Here is an 18,813-nt window from a genome sequence, read left to right on the forward strand (position 1 = left end):
GGGAAAATCTACCTGAAAAACAATTTTATCATTGGGTGACCAAATTGAAACATTTAAAAAAATGATGTACAAATTGAAACACTGACTATTTTTCAGTGTGCAAAAGTTGTATTAACCCAATTGACAACATATGACAGTGAGTAAACTCATCGGGCCCACAATCACTACTTTTCAAGTGTGCAATGAATAAACGCATCGTGCATGAGTATGAGCCTACAAACTACGCATGTGGACACAACCCATAAAATTTTCTTATGTCAGCTTGCCAAAATGTTTATATGTTAAATTCTCTATTTTATATGGTGAGAATACTTTAGAAATACTAATACATAGTCTACACGTTATGCAAAGTAAGATGATTCTAAATAATATCCTAAGATTGAAAAATTAAATTATGGACCTCCTTGCACAATAAGCACGCATTGTTCAATGATGAATTTATTTTTTAATCATAGCATAACTTGAAAGAATTGTTTTATCCCAATGAATTATAATGACACTAGCAAATCATATTAAATTCATGCTAACATATCAAAATACTTATTTTTTTTCATTAGTTTAGACATTTGAAATAGATGGCTTCCTACTATCTTAACAATTGCATGACTAGATTGTTATCTTTTCTAATTGAATAACTTGCTACAATTCTATAAAAAGTATTAGTTTTTTTTATAACCGATAACGATGCTATACAAGTTTGTTATTTGAACATTCAATAGAAATCTAAATTCTGGATACCAAGCCCGCGCGTAGATAAATTTTCTATCTAATGACAGGATAAGAACCCAATGCATGGCCACAATGTATTGCTTCTTATAAAAATCAAACTCAAGATTTTCTGAGTTGAAATGGTTTGACCTAGAGGTTTGCCTTCAAAGAGATTCAATAATGGGCAATCACCAATGGTTATAAAAAAACAGTATTTGAGTAATAATCCTTACAAATTTTTGTCCTCTCAAAGACAATGTAGTGATAAATTGAAAAACAATTAAGATAAATTAAACCAAAATTTCAATGCCAAGATTTTCTTTTGTTGTCAGTATTTTTTTTAGTGTTTTTTAAAAAAAAAAGCCAAAATCGAATCGATTGGTCGATTTTTTTCTTCAAAAATTTACATATTTCTCCATAAAAAACCGAACCAAGAAAATGGACGAGATTTAGGGGATTTACAGTGCCACATGTCGGCTATTGATGATGTCCACGTCATCACATCGTCTCTGTAGCTATTTGATTTATTTAGGTTCAGAAACTAACAAACCCATTATTGCATCTTTTCAAAAAACAATCTCCATCCGAGATTCTGAGTAACCTGACAGCAAACACCCAAACCCAAAATCCGCTCACCTTTCTTTCACTGAAAGCCAAAATTCAAATTAAACGTAGCACGCCACTTCTCCATTACTTGCGAGCTCATATACGTCTACGGGTACATCTATCTGCGTACGTGTCGGAGTGTTGGAATGTTTATAAGTTATATGTATGTATGTGTGTATGCCTATGAGCTGGGAATGGGAGCTTGATGTTTTGTTGTTGCTAATTTTAGGGATTTTGGAGGCATTGGAACCGGTGAGTGATGGCTTTGCTTCGCAAACTGTTTTACAAGAAGCCGCCGGATGGTCTTCTTGAGATCTGTGAGCGAGTTTACGGTGCGTTGTCTGTTCTCTTCGTTTTGTTATACTTTATGTATTCTATTTGATTTTGTTAAATTTATTGCTACTGGGGATTTGGAATTCTTGATTTTAGTTCCGTGTAAGCAACGGATATGGTGTTTTTGATGGATAACCAGACAGAGGAACTTTGTGAATTCAATTATTATGATTCTAGTTGGGAAATTGGTTCTAATTCATGATAATTAAATAGTTCAAAATGATTGAGTGAACCGTCGGTGTTCCTTCTGCTTGAATTTTAGTGGATTTGATCATTCTGCTCTTCGTAATCATGAAATGAAAGCAGTGTGATGGATATAGTTTCAAGAGGTGAACACCAAACTACCAAACCTGCTTGATGGCTGTGAAGTTAGATAAAGAATGGCACACTTTGCATTTTATACTCCCACTTGTTTTTCTTTCTATATTCAAATGAGTAAGAATTACTCGAACATGTGTATACTTACATTGCAAGCAGGTTCTGTTCTAAATGCAGAACCAGTGTGTATTACATTACATCAGTTTACAGTTGGGGTATTGCTTCAACCATGGGGACTTCAAAAAATTCAATTGCCAACAATATGGAACTAGGAAAATGCTGTTATTGACATTTTGTATTCATTTGTGAACCACGATTACTCTTGGAAACTATGTGGGGCTGTTATACTGTGTGTATCTTCTATATATGGAGCACTTGGCTGTTTTTGAGACCACCCAAGATCATTGGGAGAGGGCGAAGCATGAGCTTGTCATGGAGCAATACAAATCAGGCACTGTAAGTCAGCTAGTAAAGAATTAGGAACTTGGCCCGTCGAAGGCATATGGCAAGCTGATAAATTCTTATTAATTGTTCTCTTCATAATAAAATGATAACACCTATGGTAAAAACATTCATGAGACATGAAATTGAGTAAGCTTGCTCAATATTGAATGTTCCATTTAAGGAATAATATTATGTAATATTACAGTTGGAATGCAAGTTCTCTTGATACAGAAATTAAAGAAAGCTTGAATCTAGTATCTTGTGGTGAATGAGAATAAGCTGGGTAAGCAATTCCAAACTCACTAGTCACTAGTAGGGCGGTGTTTGGCCCCTGCAATGCCATTTTGTTTTGAAGAATATGTGCAAGTGATGCTATATAAAATACAAATTGATTCGAGAAAAGATTTCAATTTACGAGTAATGTTGGCAATTTGCACCCTCACCAAAGCACATACTGTCGCCGTTTGATAAGGTTGGTGAAGGAAAGGTTTTTCAAGTTGAGACATATTGTGATTGTTTGCTCCGCTATTGGCATACCAAAGCCAATTCTCCAAGTGAGTGCAAGCCACTGCTGTCAATTGTGAAGTTGGATGCCAACCTTGATCGGTAAAGTTCCATATGGTGCTGTACTATATAGGGTTGATGACTTGCCTTTCTAGAGGTTGGATATGGAACACAATTAGTTTTGAAAATATTAGAACTTTTCTGTTAGTCACTTATTGTATACATGGGTGAATCATGATCAATATGGCATGCATCAACATGAGATATACAATACAGCGTTATCTTCCATATGTGGAGCTGGTACTTGAATGAGTAAAGATTTACTTGAAATTTATGATAATTTGATCAAGAACTACGTGAAATTGAAAGCGAATTTTGACAGCATCTAACCATTGGTTTATGATTCTGTCACTTGATAAATATAGAACTTATACATACTTATCCAGTTTTTGTCACAAAAAAATCTCTATTTTAGCTGGTTTTTCTAAAAAATATACATATTAAAATATGCATACTTAGGATGATTATGCAACAATACTTCTAACTTAAAATATGACTTAAAAACAGCAGCTAAATTCTTATTTCATTAATGCTTGCAAGTAAACTTAGGCCCTGTAACTGACAGTTATGTACTTTCTGTACATGTAGCTTTTGATTGCTGCTTCACTACTGATGCATGGGAAGAAGAAAATTACAAGGACTATATTGGAGGAATAGTTGGTCAACTTAAAGAACACTTACCTGATGCTTCATTTCTGGTGTTCAATTTCCGTGAGGGTGAGAGACAAAGCGAGCTGGCAAATATCTTGTCTGAATACGATATGACCATAATGGATTACCCTCGGCACTATGAGGGTTGCCCCTTGCTTACAATGGAAATGCTCCATCATTTCCTAAGATCATGTGAAAGTTGGCTCTCGCTCGGGCAGCATAATGTTCTAATAATGCATTGCGAGCGGGGTGGATGGCCAATTTTGGCATTCATGCTAGCTGCACTCTTGATTTACAGGAGGCTTTACAATGGAGAGCAGAAGACCTTGGACATGATCTACAGGCAGGCTCCCCGTGAGCTTTTGCACTTGCTGACCCCATTGAATCCTATTCCATCGCAACTGAGGTATCTACAGTATGTCTCAAGGAGAAATGTGCCCTCCGAATGGCCTCCATTGGATCGAGCGCTCACATTGGACTGTATCATTTTAAGATTTATTCCTAATTTTGATGGAGAGGGTGGCTGCCGTCCTCTATTCCGTATATATGGACAAGATCCTTTTCTTGTTTCAGATAAAACTACCAAAGTGTTATACTCGACTCCAAAGAGAAGCAAAGCTGTCCGCACTTATAAGCAGGTAATGTTGGATAATCTCCATGCCTTTTTTTGTTTATGTTCTTTTTATGGAAGAATTTTATAATTTCTTTTCTCAAAAAATAACCAAAAAAAAAGATCTTTCATAATTTATCCTGAACCATTCATCAAGAAGGTTTTTTTTTTTTTTTTTTTTATCCATTTTAACTTGTTCTAGTTCATTCAAGTGACAATGATATTTACTATGTGTGTCAATTAGGAAGATGCGTATGATTCTTGCTTTGCTTTCCTTTTTTCTAGTGGGTTGCGTATGGTGCATTTACAGAATGAGAATTGGGAAAATCATCTAGGAAGAACACTAGTATTACAGTCAAAGGTCACCTGCTTTTAAGTTTCTGCTGCAACCATCCGTATCACTGTGCAAGGGGGCACATTCTATTGAAACACTTGGCCATGAAGACTTAAATTTAAGGCCAATTTCAGGTCACTTTTAGAAGTTTAATAATGTTCATCACTTTTAGAAGTTTAATAATGTTCATGTATTGATGCTATAAACTTTGAGCCTCATAAATCATGATTTGCTGGTGGGACTTTACTAATGACTGTTGTGCTGTCATTTTTCATGGCTATCTGGTCTCTAGATGGAATACTATCGTTATTAATAATCTGATATACAGAAACGGAAGTTGTATCTTAGAAGGCTCAGGTATTTGGGGACTTCAGGAGTTAGGAAGATTGAGTCTATTGCATTTGACCTTGATCTTTGGATGGCAAATTTGGCTGATAATATATCCATTCATTACATAGTGATTTGCTATATTTATTTCTTTTGTGCAAGTACAATTTTTCTTCTTATTAGTTTTCTTATTTATTTATTTTTCTTTCCTTTTTTGAATATATTTTTTGATTAGCAGCTATGTATGAACTTTAGATGTTTTCAAATGTCTTGTCTGTTTACTGTAGGCAGAATGTGAATTAGCTAAATTTGATGTCGATTGCCATATCCAAGGTGATGTCGTACTTGAGTGTATCAGCTTAAATGATGACATGGAACGAGAAGAGATGATGTTCCGAGTCATGTTCAACACAGCATTTATTAGGTCTAACATCTTAATCCTTAATCGTGATGAGATAGACACGCTGTGGGATACTAAGGATCAATTTTCAAAGGTCTTCAGGCTAGAGGTATAACAGGCGGTATTTGGTAGTCAAAGCTATTTAGTGGTACTTTTTTTTTCCTTTCTAATTTAGAGTATGTTCTTTGGATGAAGATTCTTTTCTCAGACATGGATGCTGCTGCTGCTGTTGTTGAGGTTGATTTTTCCCGCTTCGAGGACGAGGGCCTTCCGGTGGAAGCATTTGCTAAAGTTCATGAGATCTTTAATTATATTGACTGGTTAGATCCCAAGGCAGATGCTGCACTTAATGTGCTTCAGCAGATAGGAGCAGCAAATATTGTTCAAGAAATATCAGAAGCTGATTCTCGTCAGAGCTTGGAAATGGGCCTGCTACTAAGTCCTAGGAGGAGAGGGGACAACAAAAAGCATGGCAGAAGGAGCTCTCTATCCTCGCTTCAAATGATTCAGGCTGCCTCTTTACCAAAATCATCTTCAGAAGCAGATGCAAGGAAAGTGGCCGACTCAATGGCAAGTGCTGAGATCTCTAATTGGAAAACCACATCTCCAGCTATCTCAGATCTCGTTGTGGAGTCCAAAATGGCCTCAATTGCGTCGCCAACACCTCCTCTGGTGCAACCTTCCAAGACTTCTTCCACGAAACTTCTTACTCCTCCTCCACCACCACCTCCTCTGCCACCACCTTCTCATCCTTTGACTTCGGATCCAACTCCTGCTGACAAGGAGACTGAAAGCTCTTCGGAGGACAGAGGTATAAATTACTTTAGCTGGTTCATCTACTGCACTTGAGACTCTATTTTCTGGTACAATTTTCAGTTGGTCACCTGTTTCTCGTTTTTTTGCAGCTTCTTCTGTTGCTTCATCTCGTTTACCAACTATCATTCAACCTTCTCCAGAACACCTTCCTCCTTCTCTACCACCTTTGAACGAGAATCAATCTATTAGGGCTGGACCTCCTCTACCCCCTCCACCACCGCCACTTTTGAACGGGAATCCATCTATTAGAGCTGGACCTCCTCCACCCCCTCCTCCTCCACCGCCAACTTTGAACAAGAATACATATATTAGAGCTGGACCTCCTCCACCCCCTCCCCCTCCACCACCACCTTTGAACGAGAATCCATCTATTAGAGCTGGACCGCCTCCACCCCCTCCCCCTCCCCCTCCACCACCACCTTTTAACGATAATCCATCTATTAGAGCTGGACCGCCTCCACCCCCTCCCCCTCCACCTCCACCGCCACCTTTGAACGAGAATCCATCTATTAGAGCTGGACCGCCTCCACCCCCTCCCCCTCCACCTCCACCGCAACCTTTGAACGAGAATCCATCTGTTAGAGCTGGACTGCCTCCATCCCCTCCCCCTCCCCCTCCTCCTCCCCCTCCACCTCCACCACCACCTTTGAACAAGAATTCATCTATTAGAGCTGGACCTCCTCCACCCCCTCCCCCTCCTTTTAAGCATAATCCAGCTGCCAGTGTTGTGACTCCACCAATGCCACCTCTTAGTGGGAACATGGTTATTAGAGCTGGACCTCCTCCACCTCCACCACCTCCTTTTAGCTCTGGGAAACCTTCTGCTATAAATTCATCTTCAGCACCACCACCGCCTCCACCAGTGCCAAGACCATCGTCAGCTTCATCTCATGTCCCTTCTGCACCCCCTCCTCCTGTTCCTACAAAAGGGATTTCAAGCAAAGATGCTCGATCACCATCTCCTGCACCACCATCCATGCCTAGTGCAAAGGGGCGTTTGTCACGAACTTTAAGTTCAAGGACTAGTCATGCCAAGAAACTGAAGCCATTGCATTGGTTGAAGTTATCAAGAGCTGTGCAAGGAAGCTTGTGGGCTGACGAACAGAAGTCTGGTGAAGCTTCCAAGTATGATTCTTTCGCTTCAAAAGAGGTTTCTCATCTGTTGAGTAAGGTTTTAGCGTACTTCTAGCATTCACTGGATATACTGGTTGTTTTCTCTCCTCATAGGGCCCCAGAAATTGACATGTCAGAGCTTGAGAGTCTTTTCTCAGCAGCAGTTCCAAATTCAGATCATGCAGGGAAATCAAGTTTGCGAACGTCACATGCGCCTAAATCTGACAGAGTGCAACTGGTAATCTTATTTTTTTTTTCATAGGTTGATCATACAATATTTAGGTTTACTGTGTAAAGTTGCACTTTTATACATCTTTACATTCACCTTCACTATTAACATGTCACTATCAGTGTGTTTTAGAATGAATGTAAGTCCTGGATTTCAAATCCCGTTCGTTGGATTACAATTTGGTAGACAACTCTTAAAGGGTACCATAAAAGAACTTGAATAATTTTTGCAGTTTCTTCATACCTCTTTGATTTGTTTCGTAGTAATTATTATCTTTCCTTAGGTTTTGCATAGGCCTAGTTGGTAGATTTTTTTCAAGGGAACTAAACTACTAAAGTTTATTTGGAAAAGCGGGAGATGAGAGTGAAAGTCTTGGCCCATCAGAAGAGTGGTGGCTTTCCCAAGAGCTTGAAGTGGATTTTTCAGAGCCATTAATATCTCTTGAAATATTCGTCTTGATAGATATCAAACATCATTTAGCCATGCAATAAATGTGAAGTAGCTGACTACATGCAATAAATTTGAAGGAGATGACTGCAATCTTATCCCGCAGATAAATATTTAGCTTATTTGCTGCTTTGAAAAATGAAAATCAACAAGATCCTCCCCCTTAGGATTCTCATGCTCCCAATCTACAACATTTACTCACTTTAAGAAAATATAGCGTAGCCACTTCTGTAGCTTTTATAAAAGAAGGTAGCTTAATGTAAACAATGAAGAATATGAGATCTTGTCACTGTGCTGTTACTTTTGATATGATGGTGACATAATTGCATGCAACTGAGGACTTCCATGACAAATCTCTTTTGTTAATCTTTTGGCAATGTCATGAGTCTGTATGGTTTTTTCTATTCTAGTGGGAAAAGTGGCCTAAGAAAGGAAATGTCATTTGTTAAATCTGCCATTTCAGGCACATGCCGGTGAAACACTGGTTGTTTGAAAATCACTTAAATTTTATCAGGTATGAGAGGCCGTGAAAATAGAGAACTTAGTCTAGTATAGATATACATTTACCAGCATGAAAAATGATTATTTGTGGAATGGAAAACCAAATCTATAACTTTTTCTTGTGATAACTGATTGTACAAGGCCAGCAATCGGTTAAATATGTATTCTTAGTGTTATTGTGTTGACTGTTTGTGTGTTATCATTCATTGAGGGTTGTGTATTAAATGTTGTGCTGTATTGTTGACGAGATTGTAAACATTATTTCCTAGACCTGCTTATCTATGCCGGTGAAACACTGATTGTTTGAAAATCAATTAAATTTTATCATGGTATGAGAGGCTGTGAAAATAGAGAACTTAGTCTAGTATAGAAATACTGTACATTTACCAGTATGAAAAATGATTATTTATGGATGGAAAACCAAATCTATAACTTCTTTTTGTGATAAAAGATTGTACAGGGCCAGTAATCAGTTAAATATGTATTCTTAATGTTATTGTGTTGACTGTTCGTGTGATATCATTCACCGAGTGCTGTGTATTATATGTTGTACTGCATTGTTGTTGATGAGATTGTAAACATAATATTTCCTAGACCTGCTTATCTATTACTTGGCTGCCTATTTTTTATCTTCTGCCTACTTATGATAGATTAATTTATAATTCATGTATACAAAATTGATGTATCTTGAGGTTTATTCTTTTTTGTCCTTATCATATTCATATGTTAAAGCTTGGGCATTTTTAGTGGGTTGCTTTCATTATTTACTTCTTTGTAATGGAAATGCAAATTCTTCAGAAGTTGAATTGACGCTTTGGGCATCATCGCTTGCAGTTATATTATCTTGCTTGGTGATGTAGATCTCTTAAACATCACAGAGTATTATTATCTTTGCAACCATTTTCAAATATTTTCATTCTTGCAGATTGACCACAGGCGAGCATATAATTGCGAAATAATGCTTTCAAAAGTGAAAGTTCCATTGCATGAATTAATGGTGAGTTGATTATACTATTTACAGCTAATGTTGCCCTTCTATTTCAATCTCATCCCGGTTTGAATCCTGTACTTTCTCAATCATTTAGAAGACAGATGATGGTCCACATCTGACTTTCTAGATCCTTTTGGGTGCTCCTTGATTTGAAAATCAGAGTGGTGGGGGATGGGGCCTTTCTAATTTCATTATCATGTGTAAAAATTAGTGGATAGCAGCTGCATCTTCTTGAATCCTGAAATCTAGACAATTGCTCCTTAAGACCCATATAGAATTAGAAGAATAAAAATCAGATCTTGCATTCCTCGGGGGAAAATTAATAGCCACGAGGTTTTCTTGAAACTGATCTTTATTGAATTGAAGAAGATTTTTTACTTGTGTATATATGGTCTAAAATTGCGGAACTTTAATATGACTGTATTTTTCAATGATAGAAATATTTTGCAAATAGAAGTCCCAATGAGACACCCCATTTACATAAAGGTGAGAGTTAATTGTATATAGGAGCTCAAGCATCATATACTTACCAACGAGAGGTGGCTCAGTTCGCAATCGGTTGGATAAGGTGCAATTGCGCCCAAGGTTCAATTCCAACTGATACCATATTTCTTTGCTGTATTTCTTCACAAGGCTTCGGCCCAGTTAGGCCTGTCACATAGTGGGGGTGCAACTCGGGGTTTGGATCTGGCCCAGGGTCACAAAGTGGTAGTTGGGCTGGGGATTTCCCAGGTTATCAAAAACAAAAAAGAATCTTATACTTGTTTGCAATGAAGCTCTCTCAATTTTAGAAAGCCTATACCTTGCAACTCAAGCAGGTGATCTTTCCCCTCAAAACCTCTCTTGTATTTTTTTTTGGTTTCTCTCCATCTGATCTAACCACTCAAAGAACAAAAGAAAGACTTGTAGATTTGTCTTATCTGCCTAATGTTCCGTGAATCTAAGAAATTAAGAATAACAAGTATATTCTCATTGGTTATCAAGAAAAGTAACTGAAACTAAATAAAGACAACAACATTCCGAATTATTTTTAAATGTCAGACTTTACTCCGAAAATAGTGGTTAGATTGTGCCGAAAATTTAACAAAATATTTGCAAGATTATATGATTCTTATTCTTGTAAAGGATGTTCTTATTGCATCTTTTTGTTGGAATATAACTGGTTACTCGGATCAACAATTTGGTTGGAGTTATTTTCTGATGTCTCTACTAATGTTACTATGTGAATCATTGACAGAGTTCAGTGCTTGTCCTGGAGGATTCAGCGTTAGATGTTGATCAGGTTGACAATCTCATAAAGTTTTGTCCAACAAAAGAGGAGATGGAACTGCTTAAGGTAAGATGAACATTACATTAATTGTTCCTTTGAGTTCAGATCAGTAGAACCTTAAGCTCAGTATCTATATCTGATTACTAAATATTTGTCTATCCAGAAAGTTGAGTACTAAAAGTGGATAACAGCATTTATTCTTTAGTTATAATCGTGTGATTGTTCTTACTTTCAGGGCTATCATGGAGACAAGGAAAAGTTGGGAAAATGCGAACAGGTGTGTTGGCTTTGCTATACTACATTTGATTTTCAAGTTCTGTTGTGGGAGGATGAGAGATTATTGTTTGTCATCTCTGTGGCATGTATACGAGTTCCTTTTCAAAACACGATGACTGCTTCATTAGATGGAATCTATGATGGGTAATTAAAATATTACAAAGAAAAAAATACAGGATTTATTGTGAATGTGGTTAGTTTCTGCATGTTTTACATAGATTTCTGCATTTTACTTCTCCAAAAATTTTCCGCTGCAAATAGAAAGACTTTCCAAAGGAATTCAATTTACTATTTTAAATCTATATGATAATGGATTCGAAATTCTTTTCTTTGCCCGGTTGCAAACAATAATTTCCATTTGATGTTATACAAAGAGTTTTTGACTATGAGTCCATTTAGCTGGACTTTTGTTGGTGTGTTTGTGTTGCAGTTAAAAACATTAATCCACGTCATTGGTGGTTAATGGTTTTGGTTAGAATATGATATAAATGATGTGAAATGTTATCAACAAGTTAACTTATTGGGTTGAATGACAAAGTAACTAATTTTAACATGGTATTGGAGCAGGAGGTCTTGAGTTCAAATCTTAGCTTCTGCAATTTAAACCCCCATTTATGGTTACCCCAAGCGTGGGCCCTTGTGGGAGCCCCTAATGTGAGGCCTTGTTTGTAGTGCACATTTTGGTCTGTCGAAGTTATCCAGCCCACACGTGAGGGAGAGTAGAATATGATATAAATGATGTGAAATACCCCAAATGAACAAGGTAACTTATTGGGTTGAATGACAAAGTAATTAATCTTAACTGTTTTATTTGATGTATTTTATTTAGAACTATCCATTTATTTAACTATCACGGTTCCTCACTTCTTCAAAAATTGATGATAAAATAAAATAAAAACTGCTATCAATTGGGATGATAATGGTGAAACAAAATCCTGCTAATGTCGTGTTCCTTTGGAGAAAAAAGTGTCATGTGAAGTAACTTTGTTGTTCTCCATCCACGTGCACAACATTTTAGCTGAAATTTTTTTAGGTGATTTCAATTGCAAAGAATCAAAAAGTAGGATATCCATGAACTCTGTTTAGTTAAAATGTAAAAGCTTCATGATATAGAGATATAGATTTAGCCACCTTTGCTTTTGGCATCAGAATAATAAAAATCCTTTTGAATCTTTCTGGCAGTTTTTCTTGGAGCTGATGAGAGTTCCCAGAGTAGAATCCAAGCTCAGAGTTTTCTCATTTAAGATGCAGTTTCGTTCCCAGGTTGAAATAGTGTATCCAATGAACTGCTTTCTCATTATTCAGGGATTTGTTTAATTTATCTTTCCGTTTTCTTTAATCTTCTTTTTAGGTTCGTGACCTTAGAAATAGCCTGAATATTGTAAACTCTGCAGCAGAAGAGGCAAGTTATCATCTTATCATCATTCTTTTTCTGGAGTGACCTAGACATGATGGATTGATGCTTATTTTCTTTCTGATGCTGTGATCAGATAAAGAACTCTGCCAAATTGAAGAAAGTCATGCAGACAATCCTATCGCTAGGAAATGCTTTGAACCAGGGAACCGCTAGGGGTGAGTCACTATTGATTTGGTGAGGTATCTTGTTTAAGTTCATAAACCATTATTTTATAATTTGCAAAACTTGTCAGTTTTTTTCACTCTCCATCAGCAGTGGAGTCAATAGTGATGCCAAATATGAAATCTCTGTCCTGCTAGGCCCCCTAGGGTAGGGCTCCAGTTCAGTACTCTGGATGAGCAACTTTGGAAATCTTGACCACATTAGCTTATTAATTTAGGTGATTCAGCATGTCCTAAAATGTTTTACTGACATCTATTCGGTGCCGATTGTACTAAGTTTCTCTATATTTGGCAATATCCTTTCCCGCCCTTCATATTGTTTTTCATTCGCAAGGAGAGGATAAGGTTTATCATTGAAGGAGACAGATTGAATTTTATTTCTTCCATCATGTAAAATACTGACAGGTAAAGATACTTATGTCCGACTCTGTATTCTTCATTGTGTAGTTTTTTAACTTGGTCTATGAAGCCATGGAGTAAAAGGTAAAGGTAAACAACACACGTGCACAAGACTCCTGCAGTGGGTGGGTGGGGAACATGCAAGATGTACGCAGACCTTACACTTTAACCCGCATAATATGTGGAGAGACTGTTTCTAGGAATTGAACCTGTGACCTAAAGATTGCACATCTGCAACTCTACCATTGGGCCACAGGTTCGTCTGTTATGAAGCCATGGAGTATGTTCATAAAATTTATTTCTACATTTTGCCTCGCACCGAAAATGTAAACAAGCCAACCACGAGGGTGCCATATTGTTGGCCCGAGCTAAATATATGAAACATGTCAACCTGGATGAGGCTTTTAAATCTATCATATCAACCTTTGATCAGTGTTAATTGAATTTTTGACAAATTGTTTGGTCACAATTATCTTTGGCCTCCTTGCTTAGTTGTAGTCATTTCCAGCATATGTTATCTATGTTTCTGTGTTATGTTTTCTGATGACGTGGTACTGAGAGATGCTAATTGGTCTTATTTTCAATTTTACTTTTTCGTCGTGCCTGTTGCCATCAACTCAACTAAGTGTATACTATCATTGTCATCAAACTTTAGGCTTTTTTCCATGGCTTTTGTTTTTGTTGATTGAGCAACAACAATGATTGAGACATCACTTTCGAGATTGCTTTGTTGCAAGAATTGTCATTCTCTCTTTTTTGTAGTAACTAAATTAAGTCCTACTCTACTCTTAGCCGTCCTTAGACAACGAACCATCTAACCTAAGACTGCTTGAGACCCTTTTGCTCATCACTCTGCGGTCTGAAGGAACTGGGTTTGAGCTGCTATTGTGACATGATTTTTTTATAAACTTTGAGCTGTAGTATCTCAGTCTGCATTTCAAGATTAGCCTGTATCCTATCAGATACTTCTGATATCCCTTTTATGATTGTTTTGCATTTCATGCTCAGGACCATGTTAGATCATGTGTGGTTGTTTTGCTTTTGACTGGCTTTCTTGTTTCTTTTAGTTTCCGAAATTTCTTTTCTTGTTTTAGGCTCTGCTATTGGATTTAGGTTGGATAGCCTTCTTAAACTCACTGAGACACGAGCACGGGACAATAAGATGACTCTCATGCATTATCTTTGTAAGGTATGACTACATGGTTCTCCTTCTGGCGGTTGCTAATTAAATTAATGAATGCTACATCAGTATTATGATTTTTACCACTTTGATATGCTTATGAAGAAACAGCGGTCATATTACAAGAAAATGTAGTTTTCCTTCCACAATGTTTTTTAATGTATGAATACTGACTAAATGAAGGCTGCCATATTAAATTTAGGTGTTGGGGTCTTGGATTTTGCACATTTTCATACAAAATGTGGTTTAATCAAGTAGCATACAAGAGTTGCAGTCTTGTCTTGATATTAAAATGAATGAGTGTAAAATTAGTTTGATTTGTAGATGAAAACATTGGTAAACCAGAAAGCTGATCAAGATGGTTGTTCACAATTGGTGATAACAGTTAGTGCTTATGGGATTCCTGGCTGGAAAGCTTGATGTCGACTGCCAACCAGTTATATCTCTTGGCAGTTGAGAATTCTAGAAGTTCTTTGAATTTGGGCCATTTTAATCACAGCAGCTGCCTTGTAGTAAAGAAAATAAAATAGGGAAACGAGTTAATAGAGTTATGGTGAGATAAGATGCCGAGGGTGCTATATGTTTTGCTATTCTAAATGTTACACTTCATAAAGTATTGAACTAAGAAACCGAACATCACCCATGAAACCCTGACTTATATGCTATCTTCTTTCAAATTCTCAGCATTTCTGTTCAGGACTCTGTTCAGGATGCCTGAAATGCTAACAATCTGCTTGGACTTGTGTTCCTTGGATTGTTGTATTCTCATCAGTTTCTTCCTTAACAGATAGGTGGCCACTCTTGTTGATGTTTGAACTAATGCAGTTTGATTGGTCTTTTGCTTCGTCAGTCGTCATTCGGCTCTAAGTGCGATGTCTTTCATATTTCTGTTAGTGTTAATTTTCTGTCACTCTTGGTTTCTTAATACGCCATTGCAGTAATGAGGCCATGAACAATCTTGTTTGTCCGAAATATGTATTTGAAAGATATATCTGGCTATCTGCAAACTTTTATCTGTCGACTTTGAGTCTTGAGGACCACAGTACTATTTACCATGGGTCTTGGTGTTGCTAGCTTATCTGTCACTGAAGAGTCTTTAACATCGTATTTACAGCTGGTCATACTCCACATTTTCTTGATAAATTGTAGGTTATTGCTGACAAACTGCCAGAACTTCTAGATTTCTCAAAAGGCCTCACCAGTTTGGAACCTTCGTCAAAGGTACTATGTTTCCTTATCGTGCAAGTGTCTCTGTGACATATTATATTAAATTTGGCCTTATTGTTATTCTTTTTATTCCATGTAGATACAACTGAAATTTTTGGCAGAGGAAATGCAAGCCATAAGCAAAGGACTAGAAAAAGTGGTGCAGGAATTGTCCACATCTGAGAATGATGGGCCCATATCAGAAAACTTCAGTAAGGTATGTTAAGCATATTGGTGATGTTGTTATCTTCTTCATGTTTATTAATTGTGTGTTGGTAACTGTCACTTAAACTGCAGAGATGTTTTGGTATATTTTCGGATCTCAGGGTTCTACATTTTCATGGATTTCTGAGCTTAGTATTCTGCTAGAATATAACTAATTGACCCATTGAAGAATAACAAGTGTGTGGACATTTTGAAACAAGTTGACTTGAAAACCAATATGATGGATTTAATTAGGAATTACATATTTGCACATGTACTCAATTTCTGAGTATACAATTCTCTATATGATTGTGCTTATAATTTTGGTTTATGATTTTTGGTTATGTCATGCTGCTTTTACACCCTCTGAGCTGTATGGATTGTTTTATTTATTTGGGACAGGTGTATTGAGTGTGATATATGCATGTTGATAAAATTGGACATAATTGTACTGGTTAAATAATCTGATCCGTTTTTCTCTATAACTGTTCCTTCTGATAAATATAACCTGTATTCCGAAATCCATTTGATTGCTGCAGTAATTCTATCCTACTTAATTGCAATTATGAAAAACTGTTCCCCCACCCTGGTCCAATGCTCTTTCTAATTAGTAGGAGCTATCAAAGTACAAGCCTGTGTCATGGCAGTCTCACTCAATGGGGGTTCCAAGGCATGCAATGCTGAAAGGAGGTGCATCATTTGGTACGGGCAATGACATTTGTCAGCACACCCTTGCATGTGTTTGTTTGTGTTAGGAAAGAAGAGGATATGTGAGTTTTAGCTCTTCAGGTTAGGCTAATTAGTCAATAGGAGGGCTTGATGGCAAACAGATGGTTTTAGTCATTAATTATAGAATAAAGGGTATGAAAACTGAAGCTGATAGCAATGGTGGCATGTATGAAGAATATAATGACAGACTCAAATTTCACCTACCTTAAGAAGATGGTGAAGCAAGAGCTTAATTTCAATAAGGTTAAGTAAAGGCAACGGATTCAAGGTGAATATTAAATATTTTTACATTGAATTGAGGGGAACTAGTAGCCACACGACTACAATAATGTCTCGATGAAAGGTGTGAATGTGCTTGTGTGTTTGCATCCATGATTCATTTTATGTGCTCACACCATGTGTTAACCATTCATAAGACTTATGGCTTGCTTTTTGTTGTTAAGGCTTTAAAGGAATTCCTTTGCTTTGCTGAAGCTGAAGTAAGGACCTTGGCTTCACTGTATTCTGGGGTGGTATGTCCATCATGCTTGAAGATATTCATCACACTTCTGTAGTTTTCATCATATGAGATAATTCTTAAAACTAGGCCTTGATCTTTTCCAGGGCAGAAATGTAGATGCATTGATTGTCTACTTTGGGGAAGATCCAGCTCGCTGTACGTTTGAACAAGGTATTTATTACTTAATATCAGTTTGGTAATGCTGATCAAAAGGAACAAATTTGTGTTTGAAAACTTTTAACATTTATACTTTTAGATTATGATTTATGTGATATACAAGCTTGTCAGCTAGCTTGATGTATTGACTTGAATGCATGCCACTTACCATCAGTTTATCTACTGATATGTGAGCTTCGCCAACCTATACCAAGGCTTGATGTTATGGTTATGTACACTGAATTGCATCTCGAGTGAAGTATGTATATATGGCAGCTAGTTTGTGCATTTATTTTGCTAGTGTTGTTGCTTTGAAAGTTCTCTGGAAATTAAATAATGTACTATAGAAGTGAAAATATGAAAGTTATTAGAGGATTTTGGTAGAAGCGTCAAGTCCTGCTAACTTGTTAAATATGTTGGAAGGTCATGAACTATGTTAATACAATCTTAAAAGGATTTCCCTGTCTAATGGCCTAAGGTGAAAGCTTGGATAAAAAAGGACTATTTATCATGTATTATTTAGATAAGAGCTGATGATGCTAAGGTTTTTTTAGCCTAATTATCAGTATAAAGTGAACCCATGTTAGAGCTGCGAGCTTTAAGCGTGAAAGGAATGGCTCTCCCTTTAACCTCTTCCGTTAGTGTAATGCTGCTACTTTCTGATATTTTATCAAATTGCCGCAGTTATTTCCACTCTGCTCAATTTTGTGAGAATGTTCGCTAAAGCCCACGAGGACAACTGCAAGCAGCTTGAGTTAGAGATGAAGAAATCAGCAGAAAGTGATAGGATGAAGACTGGTGCTTCACATAAGGAGTTTGAGCGCTTGTTGCATACTCGAATCCAGAGTGGCAACGTCAAATGATCGAAGAGACATAAAATGCATCCCCTTGTCTGGATAAAAACGAAAATATTGTGGAGCAGCCAAATTTAGTGAGATGAAGCATGAAGGATCTTGTTGATGTTGGGAGAAGAAAGTAAATTTGGACTGTAGGTTAAATCTGAAATATTTAGGTATAGCATGAGACTGACAGAGGTTAAATTAGCTTCCAAAAGGTGAGCCTCATTTAACCTATCCGCTATACCTGTCTTATGTTAGATGAACCAGTTTCCACTTCTTTTTTGAGTAAGTATTCCGTTCTATGCATTATCAATTTGATTTATTCCTCTTTGGCAGCTAGTAGGCAACCATTCTTCTTCTTCTCCTTTTTTCTCATTATATAACTTGTAAATAGTTGACAGAATATATCTAAGTAATTTTACACAGACGCGGGATCGCAGCTTTTTTTCCCCTTGAACTTCTGTTCCTTCAACTTTCATATTGCTTTCAATTTGTTTCAGTATGTATCATAAACTCAGGCAGCAAGACGTTTACGTACTTTGCTTCTTGTGCTGCATATGAAAACTGTATGTTATCATCTTGTTATATGTACTTTACAACATGCAGGACTATGGCTAACCACAGTAACAACCTGGATGATTTCTAGGTCCAATTATATAAGAGGAACTACAATGGCGGCGGTGAAAACGGTGCTTGTAGTACTGCTTTTGTTTATACATTTGCGTGAAAGGCATCATTAATTACTACAACACGGGTGTGGTATGTGTTCTCATCTATTTTGTTAGCTCATGGCATGTCGTTAATTAGCTTCAGCGTGGTGCAAACTGCTGTTGCAGTATGAGGTTCTCATCTATCTTTGTGAGAGCTGCCCGTAGTGAGAGAATACACATTTGTGAGTGAGAGAGAGCTATCAAGGGCTTGATCTTGTTCTATTTGGTGGATTCTCCATTTTGTATTCCTTCTCCAATATGGTGAATCATTCCTCTACCATCCGTGGACGTAGGTTTTACGTCGAACCACCATAAATCTCGTCTCTCTTTACTATTTTCGTTGATTCTCTGCATGTTTAGTGTTTGGGTGTTGAT

At 37.0% G+C, this 18,813-nt stretch overlaps 1 protein-coding gene across 1 annotated transcript; it reads left to right on the forward strand.

The window, feature by feature from the left end:
- Positions 1-1,266: 1,266 nt before the first annotated feature.
- On the forward strand, positions 1,267-18,268 carry LOC119997819 (formin-like protein 13). The gene is made up of 19 exons (XM_038845021.1): positions 1,267-1,440; positions 1,544-1,646; positions 3,562-4,262; positions 5,183-5,404; positions 5,491-6,106; positions 6,201-7,236; positions 7,339-7,462; positions 9,327-9,398; positions 10,630-10,728; positions 10,898-10,939; positions 12,121-12,201; positions 12,290-12,340; positions 12,429-12,510; positions 14,010-14,104; positions 15,245-15,316; positions 15,402-15,518; positions 16,678-16,746; positions 16,838-16,904; positions 17,574-18,268. The coding sequence occupies exons 2-19, from the start codon at positions 1,574-1,576 to the stop codon at positions 17,750-17,752; spliced, it is 3,798 nt and encodes a 1,265-aa protein (XP_038700949.1). The 5' UTR covers positions 1,267-1,440; positions 1,544-1,573; the 3' UTR covers positions 17,753-18,268.
- The last annotated feature ends 545 nt before the right edge of the window (positions 18,269-18,813 follow it).

This window comes from Tripterygium wilfordii, chromosome 4 (genome assembly GCF_013401445.1).
Source record: "Tripterygium wilfordii isolate XIE 37 chromosome 4, ASM1340144v1, whole genome shotgun sequence".
NCBI lineage: Eukaryota > Viridiplantae > Streptophyta > Magnoliopsida > Celastrales > Celastraceae > Tripterygium > Tripterygium wilfordii.